The 25,654-nt window shown below is 40.1% G+C and overlaps 1 protein-coding gene across 8 annotated transcripts in view; it reads right to left on the bottom strand.

The window, feature by feature from the left end:
- Positions 1 to 25,654, bottom strand: part of SPAST (spastin) — a 60,926-nt gene that overhangs the window by 20,063 nt on the left and 15,209 nt on the right. For 7 of the 8 annotated variants that reach the window (XM_037895384.2, XM_037895378.2, XM_037895377.2 and 4 more), the window contains 8 exons: positions 18,534 to 18,721; positions 17,355 to 17,488; positions 16,899 to 16,992; positions 6,531 to 6,605; positions 3,584 to 3,655; positions 2,915 to 2,990; positions 2,163 to 2,254; positions 182 to 261 (listed from right to left, as the gene is read on the bottom strand). In XM_037895384.2, coding sequence (XP_037751312.1) covers positions 182 to 261; positions 2,163 to 2,254; positions 2,915 to 2,990; positions 3,584 to 3,655; positions 6,531 to 6,605; positions 16,899 to 16,992; positions 17,355 to 17,488; positions 18,534 to 18,721 — 811 coding nt within the window. The remainder of the gene's footprint in view (positions 1 to 181; positions 262 to 2,162; positions 2,255 to 2,914; positions 2,991 to 3,583; positions 3,656 to 6,530; positions 6,606 to 16,898; positions 16,993 to 17,354; positions 17,489 to 18,533; positions 18,722 to 25,654) is intronic. The other variant, XM_037895381.2, reaches the window with a different exon arrangement.

The raw sequence follows: 25,654 nt of genomic DNA, 5'->3' as shown, positions 1-25,654 counted from the left end.
CTTTAAAATAAGCGTTGAGTATTTTGTTAATATTTACCACCAACAACTCTAGCAAATTTCAGTCCAATACAATTTGAAAAGTGCAAGATACTTAACTGTGAAACTTGTATTTTATAACAGAAATTAATTTAAGTGCAACTGGGTCCTCGAATATATATTAAAAGGGGCATAATTTAGGTACCTGAGAACAGCATCATCCAGCTCCTGTGGCCTGTTAGTTGCCCCCATTACAAGTATTCTGTCCTCTCCAGAAGACTGTACCTATAAAGCAAGAGTAACGTAAATTGAAAACTTAGAAACAATGCAGTAAACTGTAAAAAGACTGAAGTACACTGAATGGATGTTGATACTAAATGCTTATGTTTGTGTGTGTGTTGGCTTTATGTTATCCACAGAATTTTCTGCCTAGTTTGCGGTTTAAAAAAAACAAAACAAAACAAAAAAAACAACCGATATATTTAAACTCCATCTCAGTTTTCCATAGCAGCATCTGGTGTCCAAAATAAGTGCCATAACTAGGACTGGCAATTAGAACATATAGTCTTGGAGAATTTTGATATTGTGAGTGCTCAAAGTTAAAAAGTAAACAGGCTTACTTTACTATCTTTACTGTTTTAAACAAAGTCAAATTTTACTGCCACTCAGAGCAGTGAAACTACACTGGAACGTATAGAGGAGAGGAAAATTGAAATGTAGGTCTAAAACTCAGGAACTTCTATAACAGACCAGACCAATGATCGATCTAGTCTAGTATCCTGACTGACAGTGGCCAGTGCCAAATATTTCGAAGGAAGGTGCAAGAAAATGTAAGTAGATAATTATGCAATAGCCTACCCACAGAGAAAGTTTCTCCTAAGTCCCTCAGTTATGAGGTTGATTTATGACAAAGCATGAAGGTTCATATCCCTTCCTTTTTTTTTTTTTAAATCTACCTAACTAGGGATGTTTCAATTATCCATATGGCTGTCTGGTTCCCTTTTAGAATCCTGTGAAGCTCTTGGCCTCAATAATATCTGACAGCAATGAATTCCACAAGAACATTATGTGAAAGAGTACTTCCTTTTATAAGTTTCAAATTTGCTGCCTTTTAATTTTGTTTAATATTTCTTATTTTTGTATTATAAAAAGGATAAATGGGAGAACTCTATCTTCTCCGTACCATTAATCACCTTACATACCTCTAAACTAAAAAGTGTCCAAACCTTTTCCAGCCATATTTATATGGAAGTTTTTCCATGCCTTTAATCATTTTCACTGTTTGTCTCTGAACCACGCTGTTTCTGCTATGTTGTTGAGACAGAGGATTACAAATAAACTCATATTCCACTGCAGGGTTTGCCATTATTTATATCAATGGCATTCTAATTTTTATTGGTTTTCCATCTCAATGACAATTTGTCTCAGTGTAAGGAATGAAACCAATATTCCTTATGTGTGCTGCGTTTTTCAGTAGAAGCTATAATGTTGGTTTGTTTGCAGTTTTCCATAATCCAAATTAATATTTACTATAAATGTATAATACCCAGAAAACAAGCCTCCTTATAACAGTTTCATAGTTGCATATATCAAAAATCTAAATTAATGATTAGCCAGAAGCCTCCCTTTTCCTCCAACTCCCACATTTCCAAAAGCTCAGACTCCATTAGGAGGGAAAGACACACCCCTGAACAGCAAAAAGGCAATAGTTATATAATCCTTTTTCACCATGACTATTTCTAGAGATGCACGCTATATAAGTGGGGTGTAGGCCCAACATTGAACCTGAATGTCTCCTCCAGCGGCTTAAACTCTCATCAACCCACAACAGCAATGCTGGGTTCTTCCTCCTGCCCAAGAAATGAATTCCTTCCCTCATAGCTTCTTTGCCGTTACTCCCACCACTTACCCATCTTCTCTTCCCCAGCCATGCAATACTAGAGTCCACCCACAGCTCCTCCCCAGGTGTCTATCACCATCCTCCCTGCTCAAAGACTGAACTCTCCATGGTGCTCCAGTTCTTTACTGGGAAAAAGGTAGAAGATGTTTGCTAAGAAGTATTTTTATTGCTGTTCAAGGAAATAAAGGAGAGGCTATTTAACTGGTGGAGCTTAACCCCATTAGCAGCTTTCATTGGCCCCCATCATTGTATTAAGTAACAACAATACTGTAATACTGATACTTACGCCATCAAATTCTATTAAAAATTCTGTTTTTAGACGCCTACTAGCATCATGTTCACCTTCTCTTCTTTCGCATAAAAGGCTATCAACTTCATCTAAAAAGAAAAAAGTCTTAGTTTTAAAGTTTCAGCCAGTGAGATAGCTAAACATCAAGGTTTTAATTCAACTATTATTTTGCTAGTGTGGGGCTCCAATAAGAGGTCTTATCTTTATTCTTCAGGAGGCAGACAAACTTTGGCAAAGTTAAAAAAATATTTGTACAGGTGTTAAAAGTGCAAGGCCCAGTGGCATCAGTAAAGCATCACTGATTTGACATCATCTGACAGGACAGGAATTTTGTATGCATTCTGTCATCTGTGGGTAATAAATCCCAAGTTTTCAAATAGGATGAGAAAATAAATGCAAAACATTTTCATAGCTCTGTACTGCAGGTCATACATAAAAATGACCTAAAATAGAATCTTTGCATGCAAGGTTATCATAGGACAATTCTTTTGTTAGTTAGTTAAGCTTTTCCTAGATTACTGGATACTAGGGCAGAATGTGGAACACGCTCAAGTGAAACATGCTCCCCAAATGAAATACCAATTAAGGAGCAAGTAATCATTGATGCAGAGAGATCCCCTTATCTTGTTATGTCCTGCATTATTACTGGGACAAGTGAGCCTCAAATAGAGAGCACTTTAGTTTAAAAAGATTTTATTTTGCAAAAAATGTATATACATATCTTACTAACCAAACATTAAAGGTCTTACCTATAAAAATTATAGATGGCTGAAGTTCTCTGGCTACTGCAAAAAGAGCACGCACCAGTTTCTCTCCCTCACCTACCTAAACAGGTCAAGTATTTTTCAAAACAAATATTACAAAAAAGTCAATAAGCAACTGTTCACAAACATAAGCTTTGCATGAACCATTCCCATACCATGGATAAGCAAACCACTAGTTCAGCACTAAGTGGTGAAACACCCTGCCTTTTTCCACACAAAAAAATATGAAAACTTCACTAATGATTCTGGCTGGAAATATTAAAGGAGCACAAGGGAGTTAAGTGCCTAAATCACAATGAAATTCAAAGCAAGTTGGGCTCTCTTGAAAATCACAGCTTTTATACTTAAATAAAAATATTTCCACAGGAGTGCAGGAGTTTGCTCAATAATGAAGAGTCAATTTCTGAAACTGCTATTTTGTGTTTGTTAGTATCAAATACACTTTTCAGTATAACGCATCATCTAGTGTGCTGATGTGTGGAGGATTTTGGCTTAACGAGGTTAGTGGACGGAGGCAGCACCCTCCCATGGCACAGGATATCCCCCTCATAGTCATCAAAAATATCAATGTATTAGCCCTACACGTCTGTCAGATAGTCAAGAGCCTAATGTATTAGCATTAAGAAACCAAAACCATTAGCAACTATTACTTACATATTTTGAAGTTAGGCTTGCAGCACTTATGTTAAAGAAGGTTGCATTTGATTCTGCAGCAACTGCTTTGGCCTGAAAAACAGTAAATCTCTTATTAACGGTAGGCAAGTTTAGGATTTAGAATAAACTTAACAAGACAATAAGTATAGTGTATGAAGAAAAATAGAATAGGATGTAACAGAACTTTAGCTAAATCTGGATCTTGTATAAGATATAAAAATCAGTATGCCTCATGAACAATTTGTGAATCTCTGCTAAGTCAGTTAAGTAGGCATAACTACTACTAGAGGGAAACTTGAGAGTTTAGGTCATTCAGATATCAGTTGCTCAAACTGGTACTACTCCTAGAGAATTAGGATAGTCTTTGCCCAGTTTCTTCAAGAAGTTATAACATAAAACTTTAACCAGATGATTCAGTAACTAAAACCAAACTAGTGCATATACTTTAAGGCAGTGGTCTCCAACCTTTTAAGCACAAGTTCACTTTTCCAATTTAAGTGCAACCCAAGATCTATCTCAAAGAAAACGTAGTAATCACACGAACCCAAACACCCTTACCCCGCCCCTACCCCTTACCCGAGGCCCTGCACTGCTCGCCATCACCCCAGAAGCTCTGGGTTGGGGCAGAGGGGTAAGGAGTGTGGGAGGGGCTCCAGGCTGATCATGGGGCAGGGGATTGGTGTGCAGGAGGGGGTTTGGGCCCTATGAGGGAGTTTGGGTGCAGGAGGGGGCTCAGGACTGGGGCAAGAGGTTGGGGTGCAGGAGGGGATGTGGGGGGCTGGCTCCGGGAGGGGGCTCAAGGCTTGGGCAGCAAATTGGGATGAAGGGTGTGGGCTCTGTGAGGAGGCTGGGGCAGGGGGTTGAGGTGCAGGAGGGTGTGTGGGGTGCAGACTCTGGGAGGGGGTTGGGATGCGGGAGGATCAGGGATGGAGTGCTGGATGGGGTTCAGGGCTGGGGCAGGGGTTTGGGCTCCAGCCGGGTGTCACTTAATTCAGGCGGCTTCCAGGCAGCAGGGCTAAGGCAGGCTCCCTGCCTGCCCTGGTCCCACACTGCTCCCAGCAGCGGCCGGCATGTCCAACAGCAGCTCCTGGGTGCGAGGGCGGGGGGGGGGGGGGGGGGAAGGTGTCTCTGCACACTGTCCTCATTTACAGGCACTGCTCCCACAGCTCCCATTGGCCAGGAATGGAGAACCGCAGCTAAAGAGAGCTGCGGAGGTAGTGCCTGCAGGCAAGGGCAACACACAGAGACCCTTGCCCCTCCCCACCAGGAGCAGCGTGGAGCCAGGGCAGGCAGGGAACCTGCTTTAGCTCCACTGCACAGCCACACCGTTAGTGGCCAATCTCACAGTTTGGCTGTAGAAGGGTTGGCAACCCTAGACTGAGATCGACTATCAGAAGCTCCACAATTGACCAGTTGATCGCAATCTACCGGTTGGTGACCACTGCACTAAGGTATACACCACTAAGTCCGACTTAAAAGAATTTTGTTCTGACAGTTTCTGAAATGCCTAGATGCACAAGCTGATGCACTACAAGCATGCATCAACCCTTGTGTCCTGAATGAACCACAAGTCACTCTACTGGACAGAATAGGAAGAAACTTCAGTCAGGCAAAGTTGTCATCTGTGGAGTTTGGGTTTCTCTGAAGCATCTACACAGACCACTTTTAGATAGGTGCTAGTTGTACGAATGGTCTAATCCACCATTGCAATTCACATCCACTGTACTTAGAAAATATACTAAAAAAAAAAAGAGTGCAATTGTCATGACTGTACTTGTTAAAAGTACAAAGGCTAAATCAAGTTAGATGCCAATATTTAATTTTTAACTCATTTGCGATATTAGTTGGATGATTAGTTTCACTAATTTAGTTTAATAATATTATTTTTCTCTCACCTATGTAGCAAGAGAGGCAATCTTCAGAGGAAAACTGGGAAGGGGAGCAAAGCCACTTCTCAGTGGAAGTTCACAGGAAGGGAAGGGGGAGGGGGGACTTTCCTCCCTTTCTATCAGTTGTACTCTAATCATACAGGGATAAAAGGAAGACTTATGACCAGGAAACTGGAGTATTACACTGATCAGTACAGAGCCAGTCTCTGTATGTTTTACTCCATGGAATGCATCAGTCAAATATTGAGTTAGTGGTTGAGAATTCATTTTTATATATAGTTTTAAAATTTAGTTCAGTGGCCAATTGAATATTATGCTTAGCAGACTGCCTCATTCTTATGCATACAAAAATATTACATACTGCATTCATTTTAAAAAATGAATTTAGGATCTTAAGATGAAAGTTATATATTTTAATCTTTATTTTAAAATGTATTTTATTTTTATACTAAAATTATGTTCTATGTTTATAACAGAGTAGGGTTGTTTTTTTTTTAAACAGATTATATAAAATTAAATAAATAATTATGTACGATATCTCACGGTAGAAAGTTTTAATAGGTGTAGTCCAGTAGGACAGCATTGCTTCTAAGTAGTGGCCATTTAAATCAACCTTTCACTTGTAACAGTGTTAAATTACAGTGAAACATCAGAAAATTCAGAAGTAAAGGTTCCACATTTGTTAGCTCAGCCACATTGCATATGCAGGAAATGTAATAGAGAGTATACAGTTTATGTCAGACTATAATAGCCCCAAATACATTTCCCAATCTCATTCACTGCGTTCAGCCCCTGCATTGAATGAGGTAAGTCATTCAGTACACAAATTCTCACTTTCTTCAGTGAAAGGAATTGCTTAGAAAGAAATTAGTTACTTGTAAACAGAAGCCATCTACTAAATAAAAATATAGAACTGTTACTAAATAGCACTGGATCACAACAGCACAATTTAGGAGATCCCTGTGGAGGATTTCTCAATTTCATAGACAAGAAAAGCAAAAATTAATGAGAACAGCTTATATCTAGAGTTCCACCAAATAAGACAGTAATTTTCTCACTAGCATAGTCTTTCCATTTCCTGGTGGGCCAAACAGCAATAATCCACGTGGAGGAGCTCTAAGTCCTGTAAATAACTGAGAGAGATACTGCATTAGAGTAGAGTAAACGCCTTGGCAGGGTTACAAATATTGCAACTAAGCATGAGATTCTATAAAAAAAAAAAAAAAAAAAAAATCAGTAGTTTTCTAGAATATAGCTTTTTAGTTCCTTAAAACTAGAGCTCCATTTTCCATAATGAAACATACTGTACTCAGTACAATATTTCAGGGCTCACTACAATCCTGAAGATACCATAAAGACAGCCTATCTTAAAAGGTAGAGACTTCATGGTGAACACCACAAAAATTACAAAAAGGTATTGAAAAAAAGTTAAGCCAAAGTACAATTGTGCTTTGGAAATATAAAAACAAAAATGTAGAAATAGCGACAGCAGAAAAGACATCCACAGCATTGCTGAAAACTAATTGAAGCAAAAATAATGTTTTAGCGCAAATATGAAATTTAAAGAAATGAAAGGGAGGAATTGGCAAAAGTGTACAATTATGCAACCAGGACCTATATTGCATACAACATCTTCCAGTTCTTAAGACTCTCCCACAGTAAGGTTATCTAGAAAGTCTGAACACCAAAATAATCTGAAAGCACTATGTTCTGTTGCAGCCTTAAAGTTATGGCCCTACCAAATTCATGGCCCTGAAAAATGAGACACGGACCATGAAATCTGGTCTCCCCCTTGAAATCTGGCCAGGGGTGAAAGTAATTTAAAAGGATTTACTGGTACGCCGGAGTCCTGAGCTGGGGCGGGGCCTCAACCAGAAGAGGCGGGGCCTTTAAAGATTTAAAGGCCCCAGGGCTCTGGCTGCGGCTGGGTGCCCCGGTGCCTCTAAATCACCCCCGGAGCTCCCAGCTGCACAGGCAGCTGGGAGCCCCAGGGCCCAGGGGCAATTTAAAGGACCCGTGGCTCCAGCCACTGCTACTGCAGCGGTACTCTGGGCCCTTTAGGGCACCGCCCGAGCCCCGCTGCCAGAGTCCCAGGGTAGCGGCTGCAGGGCTCAAGCAGCGCTTTAAAGGGCCCAAGGCTCCGGCTGCAGCAGGGAGCCCTGTGCCTTTTAAATCGCCAGCCTGGGGAAGCCGGACCGTACCAGCTTACTTTCACCTCTGAATCTGGCTATGGTAGTGGGGTCGTGGTATTGCCACCTTTATTTCTGCAATGCCTTAAGAGCTGGGTGGCCAGAGAACAGCCATTACTGGCCAGGCACCTAGCTCTGAAGGCAGCTCTTCTGTCAGAAGCAGCGCAGAAATGAGGGTGGCATGGTATGGGTGTGGGGGGGTCATTTTGGGGGGGGGCAGAGCCAGACTTACGAGTGCGCGACCTGGGCAACCACCCAGAGCGCTGTGGTCTGGGGGGGGAGGGCAGGGCACGACACCATGGTCACCCCCCAACACACACACATAGCCAAGGCCCCTTTAACTCCTGAGTGGTGGGCCTGGAGCTGGTGGGGGCAGGCCAAGGCTGGGGGCACCTTGGCCAGGGGCTCCTACCATGCACCAGACTCCAGCTGCTAGTCCTGGCCAGGTTGGGGAGGGACAGGACTTTCTCTTCCCCTGAACAGGCTGCTCCTGGGGCCAGGTCACACCCACCCCTGGGAACCTCCCCTGACTGCAGGAAGCTCCATGGCTGCTGGCTGGGAAACCAGCTCTGAAGGCAGTGCTGCTACCACAGTAAGCAGTCTAGAAGTACGGGTGGCAATACCGTGACCCCCTAAAATAGCTCTGCAACCTCACCCACCCCAACCTCCTTTTGGGTTGGGACCCCCATGGTTACAATACCATGAAATTTCAGATTTAAGTATTTGAAACTGTGAAATTTAAGTTTTTTAAAATCCTATGACCCTGAATTTGGTAGGGTCCTATTTAAAATCCTTCCAGTGAAACAAAGTAGCAATTTAGAGATTCAATGATTATTGAAATTCCTATAAATTTGTATTGACCCTTAAAACTAAGAACAACTTCCCTAATTTACACTGACTAAGCTATTTTGCCTCTGGTTAAGGAGAAAAGAAAGTACATACTTTGAATTTCTTGTGCTATATTCAAGCTTGCAGAAATTAGTAGTTTTAAACACAGTTAACCAGTATTCTCTGGTTGAGTTTAAGCCAGGCATAGTTAGAGATTCTGTGGTGCTGGGGGAGCTGTAGCCTACAGCCTATGAGGTACTGCCATCCTCCCCAACATGGTTCAAGAGTGGGTGGCAGGGATGTGAAGTTGGGCCTACTGACTGGAATATTAACACCTCCAGAGGGAGGGTGAGATGCTGGTTTCTCAAATGAGCATTTAAAAAGAAAGTTTCAAGGTCTTGGTTGTGTGTAGATGGGTTAGAGTGAAGCAAGTGAGTGGACAGAAAGAGGAAATTTGTATATGAAGTCATGGATGAAAACAAAGAAGGGACTGGTATTGGAGAAGCAAAGGATAAGACTAAAATCTTGTCTAGACAGTGCCAGAAAAGCACGCCACAGGGGCATAATTTGTAAAGTGTGTTACCATGCTGTGCTCTAAACAGGGGTGAAAGTAACTTAAAGGACTTACCGGTACTCCAGAGTCCTGTAAAGGGGAAGGGGCCTCAACCAGAAGGGGTGTGGCCTCAACTGGAAGAGGCGGGACCTTTTGAGCCCCAGGCCCTTTAAATCGAGATTTAAAGGGCCCCAGGCTCCGGCTGCGGTAGTGGAGGTTGGGGGCCCCGGGCCCTTTAAATCACTGCCAGAGATACCAGCTGCAGAGGCAGCTGCAAGTCCCAGGGCTCAGGGTCCATTTAAAGGGCCTGGGGTTCCCAGCTGCTGCTACCGCAGCGGAGCCCCAGGCCCTTTAAATTGCCGACGGTACCCCAGGGGACCCAGCTGCTGCCACAACCGTGGGGCTCTGGCCGCTGCTACCGCTCCGAGCCCTTTAAATTGCCGCCAGAGCCCCGCTGCTGGAGCCGGCCAAGATTTAAAGGGCCCGGGGCGGTAGCGGCGGCCAGAGCCCCAGGCCCTTTAAATCGCCGTCCGACCCCAGCTGCCGAAGCCCTGAGTAGCGGTGTTGGGGCTCCGGCGGTGATTTAAAGGGCCAGGGGCTCCCAGCCACTGTTACCACAGCAGAGCCCCAGGCCCTTTAAAATTGCCGCTGGAGCCCTGGGGATCCCGGCCACCTCCGCCACCTGGGGGCTCCAGCAGCAATTTAAAGGGCCCGGGGCTCCAGCTGCTGCTGGGAGCCCCAGGCCCTTTAAATTGCCACCTGGGGAAGCCGGTCCAGTATGGTGTACTGGCTTATTTTCACCTCTGGCTCTAAGTGCCCTGTGAAGACCCTGCTAGGTACCTAGTTTGTGTTTACATTTACATCAATGAAAACTAGTTACTGTTCAGAACACACCAGCATGGTCTACATGGGGCAGTTGGAGCACAACAACATGTTAGAATGCTCTGCATATGACACCCCTCTGAAGCCCTTTGCTATGCTATAGACAAGCCCCAACAGAATAAGGAAGTGGAGGGGAGGACAAAATGGGAAAGAGTTCAAGAAACAGAGGGATAAGCAAGAGGTCAGGCAACCCAAGAATGGGAGACTAGAAAAAACTGGAAAACAGAGCAAAGAAAAAAGGGTTAAGAAAGATCCTAACAGAAATAGTCATTGGTCACAAACATGAAAAACTACCTCAGGCTACATTTACACTGAATTTCAGGAAATTTCCCCACTATAGATCTATCAGCAGCTCTTCCTCTGGTGGGAGTGCTAGTGTAGATGAACTGCAGGTATTTTACCAGCATATTTAAACCGTCTGCTCAAAATAAAAAAAAATGCTAGCAGCCAGCCAAAAATGCTTACCATTTCCTCTGTTGCTAGCACTGGTAAAGTTGTACCTATGTTACAAATAGTGTGTGTGTGGGGTGGGGGTGGTGATTCTCAGTGTAGACAGGGCAACAGCAACAAGGAGAAGCAAAGGAGAGGTAGAGAAGGACTTAAACTATTTAATATAACAAAAAAGAAAGTGGGGGGGGGGGGTCAGTGGTATTATTTAACATTACTTTGAAGACAACCATTTAATTCAGAAAACACACAAAACCTTAAGCACACTGAGCTTCCTCTCCTGAACAAGCTGTGCTGAACAACTCGCTATTAGCATTTTGTACCAACAACCATTACAGCTCTTTTCTCACCTGCCACCCCTATTAAAAATTAGTTCAGTAGATGGGTCTACAGTTCCTGTACTTGCAAATCAAACCCAGTTCACTCCCATTTTCAGCATGTATTTTTTAAATAAGAAGACAGGAAAAAAGTCAAATATGATCTGAATAATCTTGTCCTCTAAAACAGATTATAAATCAAAACAAAAAAGAGATACTACCCATTATGGGAAAGGGCAGACAAAACCTTAGGTAACAATCAGACAAAGAACAAATGCTGCCAGAAACATCCTCAGCGTCCGTTAGTCATAGAATTGAAAGATATTTGCAAGAATCTGAAACCTTGCCAACATGAAAGTCACCAAAATGAATCATTTCCCTTCTAAAGTCAACAAAATATAGAACTAGTAAAAACACATGGACTATTTCTTTAAACACAAATAATGACCACCAATGTTTTAATAAAAATCCTTCTGTTACATATTTGAAATACGAGGTCTGCATTTCGCACTTTGAAGGAGACATAAGAATCAGTGCATCCTCTCCATTTCATTTGAGGGGAAAGCAAAACTGTAGCTCACAGGAAGCCACTATTTAAGTTCTCCCCCCAAAAAATCTAGCCAAGATCCTCCACTAAAGGAAGGGAAAGTGAGGCTCTGCTACTCCAAAATGTAAAAAAACCAAACAGAAAACATTTACAGAAATAAAGAAACGAGAGAGCGCCTCACATCACAGCAGTAGTAATATAGGGTCCAATCATCATTTTATTTTCACAATAAAGGTTGTTCCTTCATGCCCAATCCAGATTGCAGAGTGGAGTCTGCTGGGGCTGGAGTAACATCCCAGCGCATGCCACAGTGATAGCTCTCCTTCGTTAGGGAGGCAGCCATTGGTTAGTTTCCAGTACAGTAGAATCTCAGAGTTACAAACTCCTTGGGAATGGAAGCTGTTCATAACTCTGAAACGTTCGTAACTCCAAACAAAGTGTTATGGTGGTTCTTTCAAAAGTTTACAACTGAACATTGACTTAATACAGCTTTGAAACTTTACTATGCGGAAGAAAAATACTGCTTTCAACCATCTTAATTTAAATGAAACAAACGCAGAGTTTCCTTATCTTGTCAAATTTTTTTTTTTTTTTTTTTTTTTTTTTAGTAATTTATGTTTAAACACAGTACTGTACTGTATTTGCTTTTTGTTGTTGTTGTCTCTGCTGCTCCCTGATTGTGTATTTCTGGTTCCAAACAAGGTGTTTAGTCCACCATTCAGTTTGTAACTCTTGTATTTGTAACTCTGAGGTTCTAATGTACTTCATTCAAGTGCTGAGACTGGCCAGCAGTGTCCACCAGTACTGAACAGCAGCAGATGGAAGTGGCCTTTTTTGAGACACTCTTCACCGCTAAAAACCTGGCACTACACCACTGCTGCTCTGAATTTCTGGCATTGGCGTAGGCCTCTGGTATTGGCGTAGGCCGGGAGAGTCTAACAAACTCCTTACTGGGGCTATTACCTCAGTCAAGCCTCACAGAAAGACAGGACTGGCAGACACAGAAAATATTAGGATGCTCCAACACAAAGTGGAAGGAGATACATTCTGTTAACAGCTAAGGCGACTGTGGCCTTAACCCTATTTTTCACTGCTACCAGAACAAATTGTTTGATGGAGACATCTGAAAGTTTAGGGAAGCTGCAGCTACATGGCCAAAGAGAGTTCTTGTCGGCTCCTACCATTAAAAATTCACCTTTTAGAATGACTGCAGATAATCTGTTCAATTTCTTATAAAACTCCAAAGAAAATCCTAAAGTCCATTCCAAGGCCTGCTAGCATTAAGAACCACCAATTAACCAACCTATTTCATAGACCCTTACTCTCACCCTCATCTTCACAAGATCTAATTTACCCTCCAAAGACACCTCTAGAAACGCAATCGTTTGCTTGAAATTGCTGTCTTTGTAACAAAATGGCCTCAGATTGGAGCCTATCTTTTGAAAGACAATGAACAAAGACTTCAAGCACGTACATATGGGTGAGTGCCAAATGGAGAGTGCCAAAAACTGTAAATGCCTGGCTGACTGCTCAGTGAATATGGAACCTTCCACTATCCCAGTTCTGCTTTTTAGCCCAATGGCTGCTGCTAGAGAGGTAATGGCTTGAGCCCTCCTCTCCCTACAGCTCTTCTAGTAAAGGTATGTCTTCAATGCAGAGTTAACTCAGGAAACTGGCACTCAGGTTAGCCTGGCCCAGGTTTGAGCAGCTCAACTGCAATGCCATATCTGGAGTTACTGTGTCTTCACTGGTGCTATACTTATCCAAGTACGATGCTAAGACTTTTGGAAGCAAAGCCCATCATTGTTTGTGCTGCAGTAAGCTAAACTGCTCTTTCACAGTGACATACTTGTAGGAGAACTTGTCTATCCTTCTGGGCACTAAGGGGTAAGTAACAGGAGAACAACCAGTACTCAGATGATTTATTCTGCATCCTCACAGCAAAACCGGAGAGTTACTATCCTGAGTAAAAAACAACAACACATGAGCTCTAGTTTCTACCCTCAGCCAGGCCCGCTAGCCTGGATTTAAAGCACCAAACTTAAGTGAGAGGCTATTGTGTGTGAATGGGAGGGGATTGGGGCAATGCCTAAGTTAACTCTAGTGAAGACAGAGGATGAAGCTGCAGCTACAACATACACAGGTTGGGAAAAGTTTTGAACCCCATGTCCAAGTCATTTGAAGTCCTATGAAATTCTCCCCTCCATGCCCTCAAAATAGTCACAAAAATTAAAGCACTGAACACATTCCACCTTTTCACCTCTGCCAGGGTATACAACCCCATTCACCCTTGAATACTATAAGCCACTGCTGGACGCCCCCAGGCCAGCTATCCACAAATCTGTACCATTTGGACTGATCCCCCTCCATCCTAGATTTCTGTTTGTAGTTTCTGAGGGTTTTTTGCTGTCACAATGTTCAAGAAATTCTTTAAAATGCATACCTTAATTAACCTGTTACAACCTATTAATATGCTTTCCAAAAGCTAATTAGTTCTTAGTCTTCGTTTGCTACATCATCTAACACTTTGACACAAATAGGAATACAATCAAAATGGGCGGGGGGGAAAAAAAGGGGGAAGAGAAGCTTTCTACCTCTACTTAATCTGCCATCTACCATCCCTTTCTAAAAGGAGTCCGTTTCACAAGAAATTTCCAACCATTTTTAATCCACATCATTCTTCTCTGCCTGGTCTCAGTCTTCAGTTTATCAATAAAGAACATTCAGTTCTTTTGTCCTTCAAGTGTGATTATTCCAATCATTTGCATTCTTAATTTGAGCTATTCATTGATTTGCTTTCCAACTGTGATTTTGGTTGAATTATGTATATTTCATCTGCAGAAACATGTGGCACCAATCTACCAAATGCATGGGCCAATTTTTTTTTTTAAATGCTAGTCCTAATTTATATTCTAATGCATCAAGTGTGATCTTAACTAGTGTGAATTCCTCCCTCAAAGATCAGCAACAATTTACTTGGTCTGTTTTCCATTACCTTCATATACTGACCTCCCCTACCCACTGCAGCCTCTATTTCCTCTCAACTTTGACCACTCTGAATCCTGTGCCAGTATACTAGACAATGTCACTTACAACAAAACATTTTCACACATGGAATTCAAGCTTTCCTAACTCTGTTGTTCCTGCATGTCCCTCCAGCTACCATTACAGCCTCATCTCCCTTATTTGCCTTTTCTCTCCACATTCCGCCCAATCACTGTTCAGCTCCTTCCTCTTGCTTTGCTTCCCACTCATGCCAGTATTTTTCACCCATTTAATCCATCTGCTATAAAACTACATCCCATCCTCCAGTACCAGATCAGCCAACTTTCCATTCCCACCCCCCCCAGTGAGCACAACTTGCAGCTATTCCTCCCTACACCGATCACCAGCATTCCATCTTTGCAGAGCAAATTTTATCTCATTAGTGGACCTCATACCCACTTATTTCATCTCATCTTGCCTCCTCATTTTAGTTTCCAGTGTTACTTCTCTTACACAACTTTATACTTTGCAAAAATGACCCAACTCTGTTCACAAACATCACTGACAGGCAAACATACCCCCAACATTCCCAACCCTTCCCCAGCAACCATTGTCAACTACAGCCCCACTTCTAGTTTACCCCTCAGCAAAACAATGGAGAAAAACAGTGGAGCAAAACATTCGTATCTTCAACCATTTCACTGTTTGCAGCATCTTTGATTTGTTTCTCTCTGGCTTCTGCCTGATCCATAGCAATGAAGTCCTCTTTAGGGAGATCAAGGAGTCCTGAGCTCAAACCATGACTCCCTCATATTATTTATCCTCTAACTTCAATGCAATATTTGATATGGTTGATGGCCTGATCCTCTTAGAATGCCTCAAGCCCCCATGCTGCACTGGTGTATCTAGCCACTGCTTGACTGTCACGGCTGTGTAGTCTGCCTTGGAAGCTAGACCACTTTTGTGTCCTGCAAGATATAACTCTTTGCACAGTTCAGATGTAACTACCACCAATTGTAATGATGTACAGTGCTTTTCAGTCTTTCATTAACACTTGCTTATTCATCCTGAACAGAACACTTTGTTCCACATAAATGCTTTCAAGATATCAGTCATCCTACTTTTCAAGTAAAACACTCAACTGTGTATCTAGCTGATTCATCTTCATGCACCTTCACCTTTACTCTTTCTTCGTAGAGAAACTGTCAGGCAGTTGAGGTCCAAAATTCATTTTTAAACAACGTTTACTTTTACATTTATGAATGCTTACAATATTTTGCTTGAATTTAAACATTCCATGGTAGTTTTCGCATCTCCAATATTGTAGTATCATGATGCTACAAGTTAAACCAGTGGCTCTCAACCAAGGGTATGCATACCCCTGGGGGTACCCAGAGGTCTTCCGGGGGTACATCAACTCATCTAGATATCTGTCTAGTTTTACAACAGGCTACATAAAAAGCACTAGAGAAGTTAGTGCAAACTAAAATTTCATACGGACACTGGCTTGTTTATACTGCTCTATATACACTATACACTGAAATCTAAGTACAATATTTATAGTCCAATTGATTTATTTTATAATTATATGGTAAAATGAGAAAGTAAGCAATTTTTCAGTAACAGTGTCCTGTGACACTTCTAGTCTATTTTAGTTATCCAAGTGGAGTGAAATGCAAAAAATCCCAGCATAAGTTGCAAAAACTAGATCAGATTTGAATCTAAGTTTATATTTATAGGAGCTTGGATACCACCACTGATAGGCACCTGAGATTATTAGAACCAGTCATTTAAAAATCTGAACTGCTAGCATACTCCACGTAAAGTGTGTACAGATTAGTTATAAAAAACTTAAAATATACCAAATGGTGTATACTTAAGTCTATCTCAATGCCAGCCTTGACTCCAACCTTACCTATACATGCCTGCTCAAACACTAAACAATCTAATTTCTATCTTTCCCAATATACAGACTGCATCTGCCCCAGTTGATACAATACTGAACTGATCACTTCACTCCTTGATAACTACATCCCCGTGTAGCCTCCTAAGTCACTCATATACATAAAACAGTCTGTTAAAAAAAGCTTTCACAGTTTACCCATACATACAGTATTACCACACCACCAATCTAAGATTTTCACTGACTCTTCATCAGTTCATGTCATGCCTTAAATTTACCTCTGATCTCATTTTTTCCTTCACTTACCACATCTGTACACAGTTAGCCCTTTGCGATTGCCACATTGCATTAGTTCTGAAATAGCCTGCTCCCTTGCTAACTTCTCATCATTTTTTCAAACTCCAACTATTTCGAGGCTGGTGTTTATTATTACCAACCCTTCATTCTTGCATTTTCAGGACATTTCATACCACTGGTGGTATAAACTGTGAAAGAGCTAGCATAGACAGGGCTACAGGGGTACTATTTATCATTCACCTCTCCTCACAGCACAACTAGACAGTCATAAAGTCTCTGAAGGCCTGTGGAAGTGCTGTAAGAGATTCCACTGCATTAACTCTTCGCCTCATTGTAGCATTTCATTATGACTGCTGTATTGCAAAATGTGTATATACAGTTTTATAAAATTACTAGCATCTGTACAATGACATCACTAACATATTTCTTAGATGCTGGAGGTAAGTGACAACAGGATAAAAATTACTCAGTTGCTTACCTCAGGTCTAAGGGAGGGAAGGATAACAATTTCTTGCAATGCTTGTTTAGCCAGCTCTTGCCCAGCGATATCGTCAAATTTGACAGCTGGCCCACTAACAAAGAAATGGAATATCAATTAGCCTAACAATGGGATAATTTTTTTTCTTTTCTTTTTAACTGCAGCTGACTGATTTCATGCATTTAACCATTTTTAAGGAACCAATTTGAAGCTAATTCATTCTACTGCACATTTTGCTATCTGTAAGCCCTTATTCATTCTTAAGACTAGTTAGCTCACTGTCAACATGAAAATAAAATTTCAAAAAAAGATAGTAGTTCTATCTAACTCAGGGAATTTACTAACTGGTTTTCATTCCTTCCCGAAGAAGAAACATGACTAGTTTTTCATTCAAAATACAATCCCAAGAGAGTTACTTGACTTCTGAATACAAACAAATTTTTGTGTTTGACTTACTTGTCAACAACTTCATTCAGAATTAGATTAGCAAGATTACTATCAACATTTCTAAATATCTTCAAGTCTTTCTTTTTTCGAGCAGCAGTTGTAGGAGTAGAAGGCTTGTTTGTTCGGCTATTTTTTGAAGTAGCCTTAAGACAAGACACAAAATCAGTTCACACTTCTGAAACATTTTTTTAAAGGCATACTGTTAATAAAATTGATTGTGTGTCAGAATTTCAGTTGTAAAACTTAGCATGTTAAAAAGTGCCACACATTTTGACATAGGTGTCATGAGCCAGCCAAATGTATCCACTATGGTAGAGTTTCTGAACTTGCAGCTGTTATTTTTTCTAAAATTAAAGTTAAATACTAATTTTTAGAAAATAGGGATTAGTAAATATTCTATTTGGATTCACCTTCCATAAGGATACGGACATTCTGCCCAGCGTGTATTCAAAAAGACCATAAACAACCAATAGTTTGGAGAGTCCCAAACTTTTACTAGTCTGTCAAGACCGACCCTCGTAATGCTTTGGCAATGGTTCCCCTTGCCTCTCCCCTCACACCATGCCAGCACAGAAGTCAGCATCAGATTTCTAATCCGGTTTTCTGTCTCTTGTCCTTTTCTTCCTGTTCTCTAATCTTTGTGTTCCTTTCTAATTGTTTCATTTGGTTTTACTGGCATAGACCTTTTACTACTGTACTTCAAGTGCAGTCTATGTAATTGGCCTTCTTTAAGCATGATTACCAGGGCTAAGAAACAAAGATATATTTTTACATGCATGGTTTATGGGGAACAGGAAGAAAAAAGAAGGAGTCCAGGGCTCTTGAATAAAATTTCCAGGTATCTTTTAAAACTTATTACCCACTAGAGCTAAGATACCATTTGAGTACAAAGAAACCCCTTTTAATTCAATTAAAAACATTCTTGGCTTAAAGATAAAGTATGATTTGGATTTTTTTGTGGTTTTTTTTATTTAATTAGTTTTGAAACTGAGACCAAGCCCAAAAAGTTTCAGACCAAAAATTTTGTTTTTAAAGTATCATAAGCAACTGAACATGTGCATTTAGTATTCTCATCCTAAACTGCAATATTGCTAATGTGAGGTTAGATTACATTTCATAAAACTAGAGCTTGGCATGGGTTTTGTAATAAGTGCCCAACAACTGGTGGAGTTTTCATCTCTGGCATACCTTGTGTGTTGAAGTTGCAGGATTGGCTCCCTGTCTAGATACAGAGAAAGTGGATATCCCACTATAGCTAGGGGTTCTATGATGACCAGAAAGGCCTGTGGATCCCGTTTTTGCAACAGTCTTTGAACGAGGAAGGGAGTTACTCGTGTGCGTTAATGGATCCTTCTTTTTTGGAACAGCTCCACATTCTATAAACGAAAAAGGAAAGCCAATGTTGTCATGACAGCATATTAAACGCGGCAAGATGTTAATAAAATTGTTTATACATATCACAATCTCAGTTATAAAACTTAGCATGTTAAAAAGTTAAAAAATTCTACCTGAAGTCAAAGTTATTCTAACTTGCTGACAGAGATCATTTCACTTTTTTTTTTAAGTAGTAAAAAAAGCTTAATCCTTTAGGATGCCATAAAAACACTGTTGCTTTTTGCTTGAAGTTTAACCCTTAATTTTAAAAGGTTATTTTGAAATTTATGCTAGTCCTAAAAAAAAAAAAAACAAACAAAAAAACAGTTTTCTGCAAATATTTGATAAACAATATCCCTCTTCCACTATCTCAAAGGAATATTACAGGGAGGATACTGATCATAAGGATTCAAACATATCAGGAGTACAAAATTGCTGTAATAACCAAAATTGCCCAGTCTTAAATTGCCAAGTCCAAAGCATCCCTCTCCCTAAGAAAAGTAAAACCCACAGCATTGTGCTTAAGAAGTTAAAAGTAATTTACTAAGCACATTCAACATATAGTGTAGTTTAATTCTGTTATTTAGAATGTCATATTTTCATTTCCTGCTAAAAATATTAAGGTAGTTGAGATTTATAAAAACTTCCAAACCATAAACAAGTTGGAATCTCTGAAGGGCCAAGAGTGAAGAAATTCAGAGTTTAGTTTTCTCATATAACGAACAGCTTTAAGGCAGCCTCCATGCCTACCATACTCCTAACAGTGATACAGTCAATCTTAAAAAACTAGTGAGTACAAATAATGCAGTACATCCGATACTTGCTTGCTCTGGCTTTCCTCCATAGGTAAATAAGAAGGTCTCAGTTTTTGTCACTGATACAGTCATCTGCGGTCAGTACATACAGAGATGCTAAGAGGTTTATATGGCTTGTATCTCTGGGGTCAATAAAGTACGTACACTGGGGTAGCTAGTCTGTACACGTAAATTGTACGGGGGGAAATGAGGTTCTCAGGCTCAGAATTGGTGAATGCTGGATGCCAAGATATAGCATCTATGGTTCTGTAACAAGTAACTGGACTAGAGGAGGGTTGCATTTATGGTCAGTGCACAGCATTAGTTTCCACATCAGTATATACAGTGAGGGAAGGCAAAACTGGGTTTTGTAGCCTGCAATGGAAGTGCAGATGAGGCTACGTGACACAGGATTACTAAAGAAAGACTGCTTTCTGTACAGGTAGAGAGGATAAGACATAAAAAAAGAGTAAGAAAAGGTTGGTTGCTGAACTTCATCTACAAGTTTACCAATTTTCAAATATTTTTATTTGGTTTATTTTTAACTTCAAGACTAATGTTTTGTTTAAACATGTACATTTTCAATCTCAACAGAGACCCTGAAAAATCCTAGGGTCTTTACCATAGTGGTTAGCCAAGTCTTTTGAACTGGAGGTATTTGGTTCAGGCATTTGTAAGCTGGAGATATGTTAAGCTTCCAAAAAATGTCTAAACCAGAATTAAGTTGCTAAATGCGTGAACTATGGGAGGACATGCCTGCATAATTGGCAAGTTTCTTGAGCCAAAACTCTTTGGCTTAAAAGTTCACAAACTCTGTAGGCTATGGTTACAAAGTTATAAACTCAGAGCCTTAACTTGAAAAAGTATGAACTCCTGAATTGGCACTGAAGTCTGAGTATCCGTGAACTGATTATTTGTAGCAGGTTACTCCAAAATTAGCTACCCAACATTCTAAAAAACACTATACTATACTATGCTATATTACAGTAAGGGAAAAAAACCAAATCTGATTTGTTGTTTAAGATAACTCATTTGAGGTACATTAAAAAATAACCATTAGAAGTCTTCTAAAAGTGAAGCCTATTTTCCTCCAAATTCTTCACTCAAACACCTTACCCAATGATCAATCTTTCCAAAAAGAAAAACTCCTCCCCAACCAAAAGATCAGATTGTCACAATTTTAAGTAGAAATGTAACAAAGGCAGATGAGGTGGATTCAGGCAGAGGGAATGGGGCATAAAATTGGAACTATCACTCAATCTACTTTTGTCTCCAGAAAACCACAAGCTCCTCAGGTTCACATTTTTTATACAGTAACTTTCATGCCACCATCCAGGACATTAAGAGGTCCAAAAGTAATTTTCTGCACCTATTAATTGCACATTTTCAACCCAGCATTAAAGCAGCTAGCCAGCTTGAATAAGAAGAGCCGTGCAGTTGTAGCAGCACAGGTTCCGGGATGCCAGGTATCTGCTTCAGTGCCTAGCCCATGCCACCAGTTTCACTACTATTGTTATTCAATCTGACTTGATCAAAGCTACCTGCTGCGGACATGGCTCTCACTGCAGTGTAGATATTCCTGAAGTGTGAACATATCACAAATTTCAACACAAATTTGGGAGAAAAGGGACTGCCTAAAAACTCAAAGAGTATACAAAAAAGTAATTTGTTTAGATCTCATGATTTAAGCCAATTTCCAATGAATTTTTGATTCTTGGGGTTGGCAATACTGTGATATGTATCTTTTGCAGAAAAGTACTTCAGTTTCTCGTATTTACCTCTATAAAATATCACATCCTAAACAGATACATTTTGCTGTATACTTGTGAATATTCCTAAAGTCACAAGCAGTTTTTAAAAGAAACTAATGTAAGGCTGATTTTTGCTCTGTGGTCAAAAGTGATACTTTGCAACCCAAAAATCTACATGGATATACTGTGTCACATCATCTTTTCAGGATGATAGACTTAAAGAAGTCTCAGCATCTAGAGATGCCTTGGCAAGGTTGAATTGGTGTATAAAGTTTTTATATCTAAATTTCAAGAATGAGACACCAGATAGCCTGGCTTCAATTTGGAATTTGAATCACCTGTGTAATATACTGGCCTGGTTAACCCAATTCAGTAACTATGCCAATGATAAAGTCTCCACTCTGCTTTGTTTCTGTATATCCTGTGTTTTTGCTACTTGTTTGTACCTCATACAGCCCTAACACTGAACATTTAAGTTGTAACAATCAGGGTATAAAGGCCTTTTGCAGTCTGTAATATATATCCATGCAGCCCATCCACCCCCAGCCTGAATAAGCAGACAGCCAAATTTTGGTCTAAGGATTGCCAAAGAAGCAGTTGCTTTCACCACAATGAAATGGAGAACAAAGGTCCCAGATTCCAAACTACACTGTATGAGGAAGCAGTCTGAATACGATATAAGCTTTTTATACACTCTGCCAATGAAACATGCAGTTGAATTACCAAGCTTGACAATACTAAAAACTGGAGAACAAAAAATAGTATTGGATCAAAAAGACTGTTCCAATGTTCACTTTAAATGCGTTATTCAGCTTTCCTATTAAAAAAGGTAATTCACTCATATCAAAAAAGAGCACCACCAACTTTTGCGCTTTTGAAAGTTGGTTAAAAGATAGTTCTTGAAAGGCATGTTTATGCTTGAAAAGTTTTTTACTAATGTCAAACCACAGGAAAAAGAGTTTTAGTCAGATTTAAGATCCGTGTCAGCAGAGTTGCACTAGAATTGCAAACAAAATCATGACTGTGCAATCTATTTCCATTTTTAAAAAAAGGTCTTAACGATTGTTTACATTTATGTTTTGATCCACCCATCACACTGGTATCTGGGCACCAAATACAAGACTATCAAATCACTCATAATTATTAGTTCCTTATTCTCTTGGAAGCGCTTTCACTGAATAGTCACACTCATAATATTCCCATTCAGTAAATCCACGCTCAGATATTTCAGTAACATCCATTTAAATTAAAGGACAAATGCAGGAACTGCTTAATTCCCTGAACTTCTCTTTAAGTTAAAAATCTACTAAGGCCTGGTTTAGATGTAAAAGTTTTGCCAGCATAGCTATGTTGGTGTGAATTCCTCCCCGACTGAAGAAGCTATGCCAGCAAAAGCCCTAGTTTTGCCTGTACTGGCCCCCTGCCAAAAAAGTCAATTTTTTTTTTATTTCTTACTCAGTTTGGGGAACTAGTTTAAGCTATACCGGTAAAAGGTGCCTCTCCAGTAGGTGGCTTGCCAATATATCTCTATCTGTATACCTATACTGGCAAACCTTTTCAAGCGTAAGCTAAAACCGAAATGCTGAATACCCAAACTGTGGTATTGTATCACAAACACTGTACCAACACAGAGGTGTACAGTATTTTATCCAATTGTTCTTGATGTACTCAATGTTTAAGTGAATTTCAGCATAGTTTGAGACCCAGGAGAAGGGCAAAGTAAGTACATTAGGAGTACTGCAATATTCCAATTAATTGCTACTGAAGCATATATCACATAAAGGATTAATATTAAAATAAAAACTACGAAGACTTATTAGACTTGTGCCTGCCCTTGCTAGAAGTTACGAAGTCACCTCTACTGCCTCCGGTTTTTTATTACAAAGTGGATCTATCACAATGGAACAATTTGGGTAGGTTTGTTAGAATCTAGTCTAAAGACAAGAACAGGAGGTACATTAAGTAACTTATTCTCCAGAAGTAAGTTTTGTCATAAGACTACTTACTTCTACATTCTAGAGAGCTCCACAGATGCATCTATAAAGGACTAGCTGCACAAATAAGAGACAAGACATCAGTGTCACCATAGTAAATAGTTTTATAAAAATCCAAGGGACCAAGTTTTCAAAATGAAAAGTAGAGACGTCGGAATATACATTGGGGGTATTTGGCCTGGGAGGTGAGGGTCAGAAACAGGTTCTGCCACAGAGTTTAAAGACTGAATCAGAAGAATAATGCTTTGAAAGAAAAACCTTGATGATACAGGCCCACCATAGCCACGAGAAATGCAGACAGCTATTTAGACAGAAAATGGGCCTTGGAAGGTGTTTGGCTTTGACCCACTCTAACAGTGGCAACTGAAAAAAAGCCAGATGTTCTAAAGTCAAAGCACTTTTTAATTAACATTACACTTATCTCCTTGTTGTAACGGAAGGGCATGTGCGAGAAGGATGTTGGCAGGATGATTAACTGACTAACGCAGAACTAAAGACGGGAGATTTACAAAGAATGCAAGACAAGACTGTAAGCACCACCTTATCCTTACCAACAGAACTTGAAAAATTTACCAGACATCTAGATAGACAGATACAAAGACAAGGGTGGTGTCCCCTCCAGCAAGGTCAAGAAGCAACAACCTAATGAAAAGCCCAGATACCAGGAAGCAGCAGCACGTTTGGATACCTCTCTCTCACTCTGTCTCATTCTATATCCTATTTGGGCATTCTGTATTTCAGATCAGCCTGTGGGTAGTAGAGGTCTGATAAATTTGAAGCTTCCCCTCTTGCTGTAGAGGGAGAAGTAACTTTATCTTTGTCCTTTCCTACAGCCTCCTAGCTGCTGCCAGGAGTTTGGGGGGAGACAGGAGAGGGAGAAGAGAAAATGCCTCCATTACTTTACCCTACCTACCCTAATCTGTTAGTCCAGGTCTTGTTACCTTGAGAGGCATTCCATTATCTACCTCTGCCACTGCTCATATAATGTTCTGAAATACAGAAGAGAGAGTGACTCAGTTACCATTCACTACTTCAGGAATTTCTTTACAAAAGACTCTGAAGAAGTGGGGAGTGATTAGTATGAATAATCCACTAATCCCAAAATTTGACAGTGTAGCTTTTCCCTTAACAGTGTTTTTTCTTTAAGTGTAAGTATCCAGCAAGGACATAATTTACCAGTTCAAATCTGTAGCAAAACATTTCTCCATTTTCAGCAGCCTTGGGTGGAAAAATATCCACTGATTTTAATTAAACCTTGTTGTTCACAGTACGAGTTATTTGAGTAGCTGGTGAATGTGAGAGAGAGATGTATATAAACAGAAATAAGAGAAAGGAAGATCCAATGGCTAGGGGTACTATCCCAGAATTGGGGTGACTTAGGTTCAAGCTTCTGTTCCACCACAGACCTCCTATGTGCCACCTTAGGTAAGTCACATTCCCTGTGGCTCAGTTTCCATTTGTAAAATGGAGATATAGTACTTCCATACCTCACAAGAATGTTGAGAGGATAACTACATTGAAGGTTGGGAGGCAATAATACTAGAGCAATGGAGGTCATGTAAGAACCTTAGATAATAGTTTCTGAAAGTCAAAGAATGGAATGAGCATTTCATTTCTATTAAAATGCCTTATTAGAATAAGAGTTTTTAGACTGTGGAACTGTTATTTTTCTTCATAGAGGCTTTAAGCCCAATGTGGAAAGCCAGTGCAATTCCGCTGTCCTCCACAACTTTTAATTTATGGTAGTACCTATGATGAGAGAAAAATGTACTTGTTTTTAAAATAAGATGACCCTATTGCAGAAGCAGCAGACTCCTCCTGTTTGACTCCTGCCTTGAAGGACAGGAGAGAATTTGTACTTATGTGGGGAACCTTTGAAAAGAAGCAAGTGAGTGCTAGAATTGTTTCTTGCCAAAATTAAAGACTGCCTAGTTAAACCTTTTCCTGGGCTATCTACATTAGAAAACTAGTGTAAAGAACTGAGCAAAAAACCACACAGAAGTGGAGCACTTGAAAGAGAAAGCAGCCTATGTTTTGTCAAAGGTTGGGTTGTGTGTATGTATTTAAACTTGGAGCCATCTGGATGCAGACAACCAAAGTATGAAATGGCCCAATAAAACTATCAGTTCTTAAGCTTGATTTAGTTATGAAGCTTTGCTTAAAATGTCAACTTAAAATAAAAACGCAGACTTCTAACATCAGACATCATCACGCCAAACAAAACCAAAAACTAATCTAACAGAAAAATTCCAGAAGACAATATATTTGTTTTAATTATTGTGTGTGTCTGAACATGTGTAATTAGTTTAATTGTTTCCTCGTTTGCTTTTGTACCTTATGAAGCCAAAAGGGGAGAGTTCTATTGATATAAAAAAAGTGGCCATATAGTAAGAATA

The sequence above is a fragment of the Chelonia mydas genome, chromosome 3, assembly GCF_015237465.2.
Source record: "Chelonia mydas isolate rCheMyd1 chromosome 3, rCheMyd1.pri.v2, whole genome shotgun sequence".
In the NCBI taxonomy this organism is placed as follows: domain Eukaryota; kingdom Metazoa; phylum Chordata; order Testudines; family Cheloniidae; genus Chelonia; species Chelonia mydas.
Note: the sequence above shows the minus strand (reverse complement) of the source record. Positions and strands in the feature narration are given on the sequence as shown.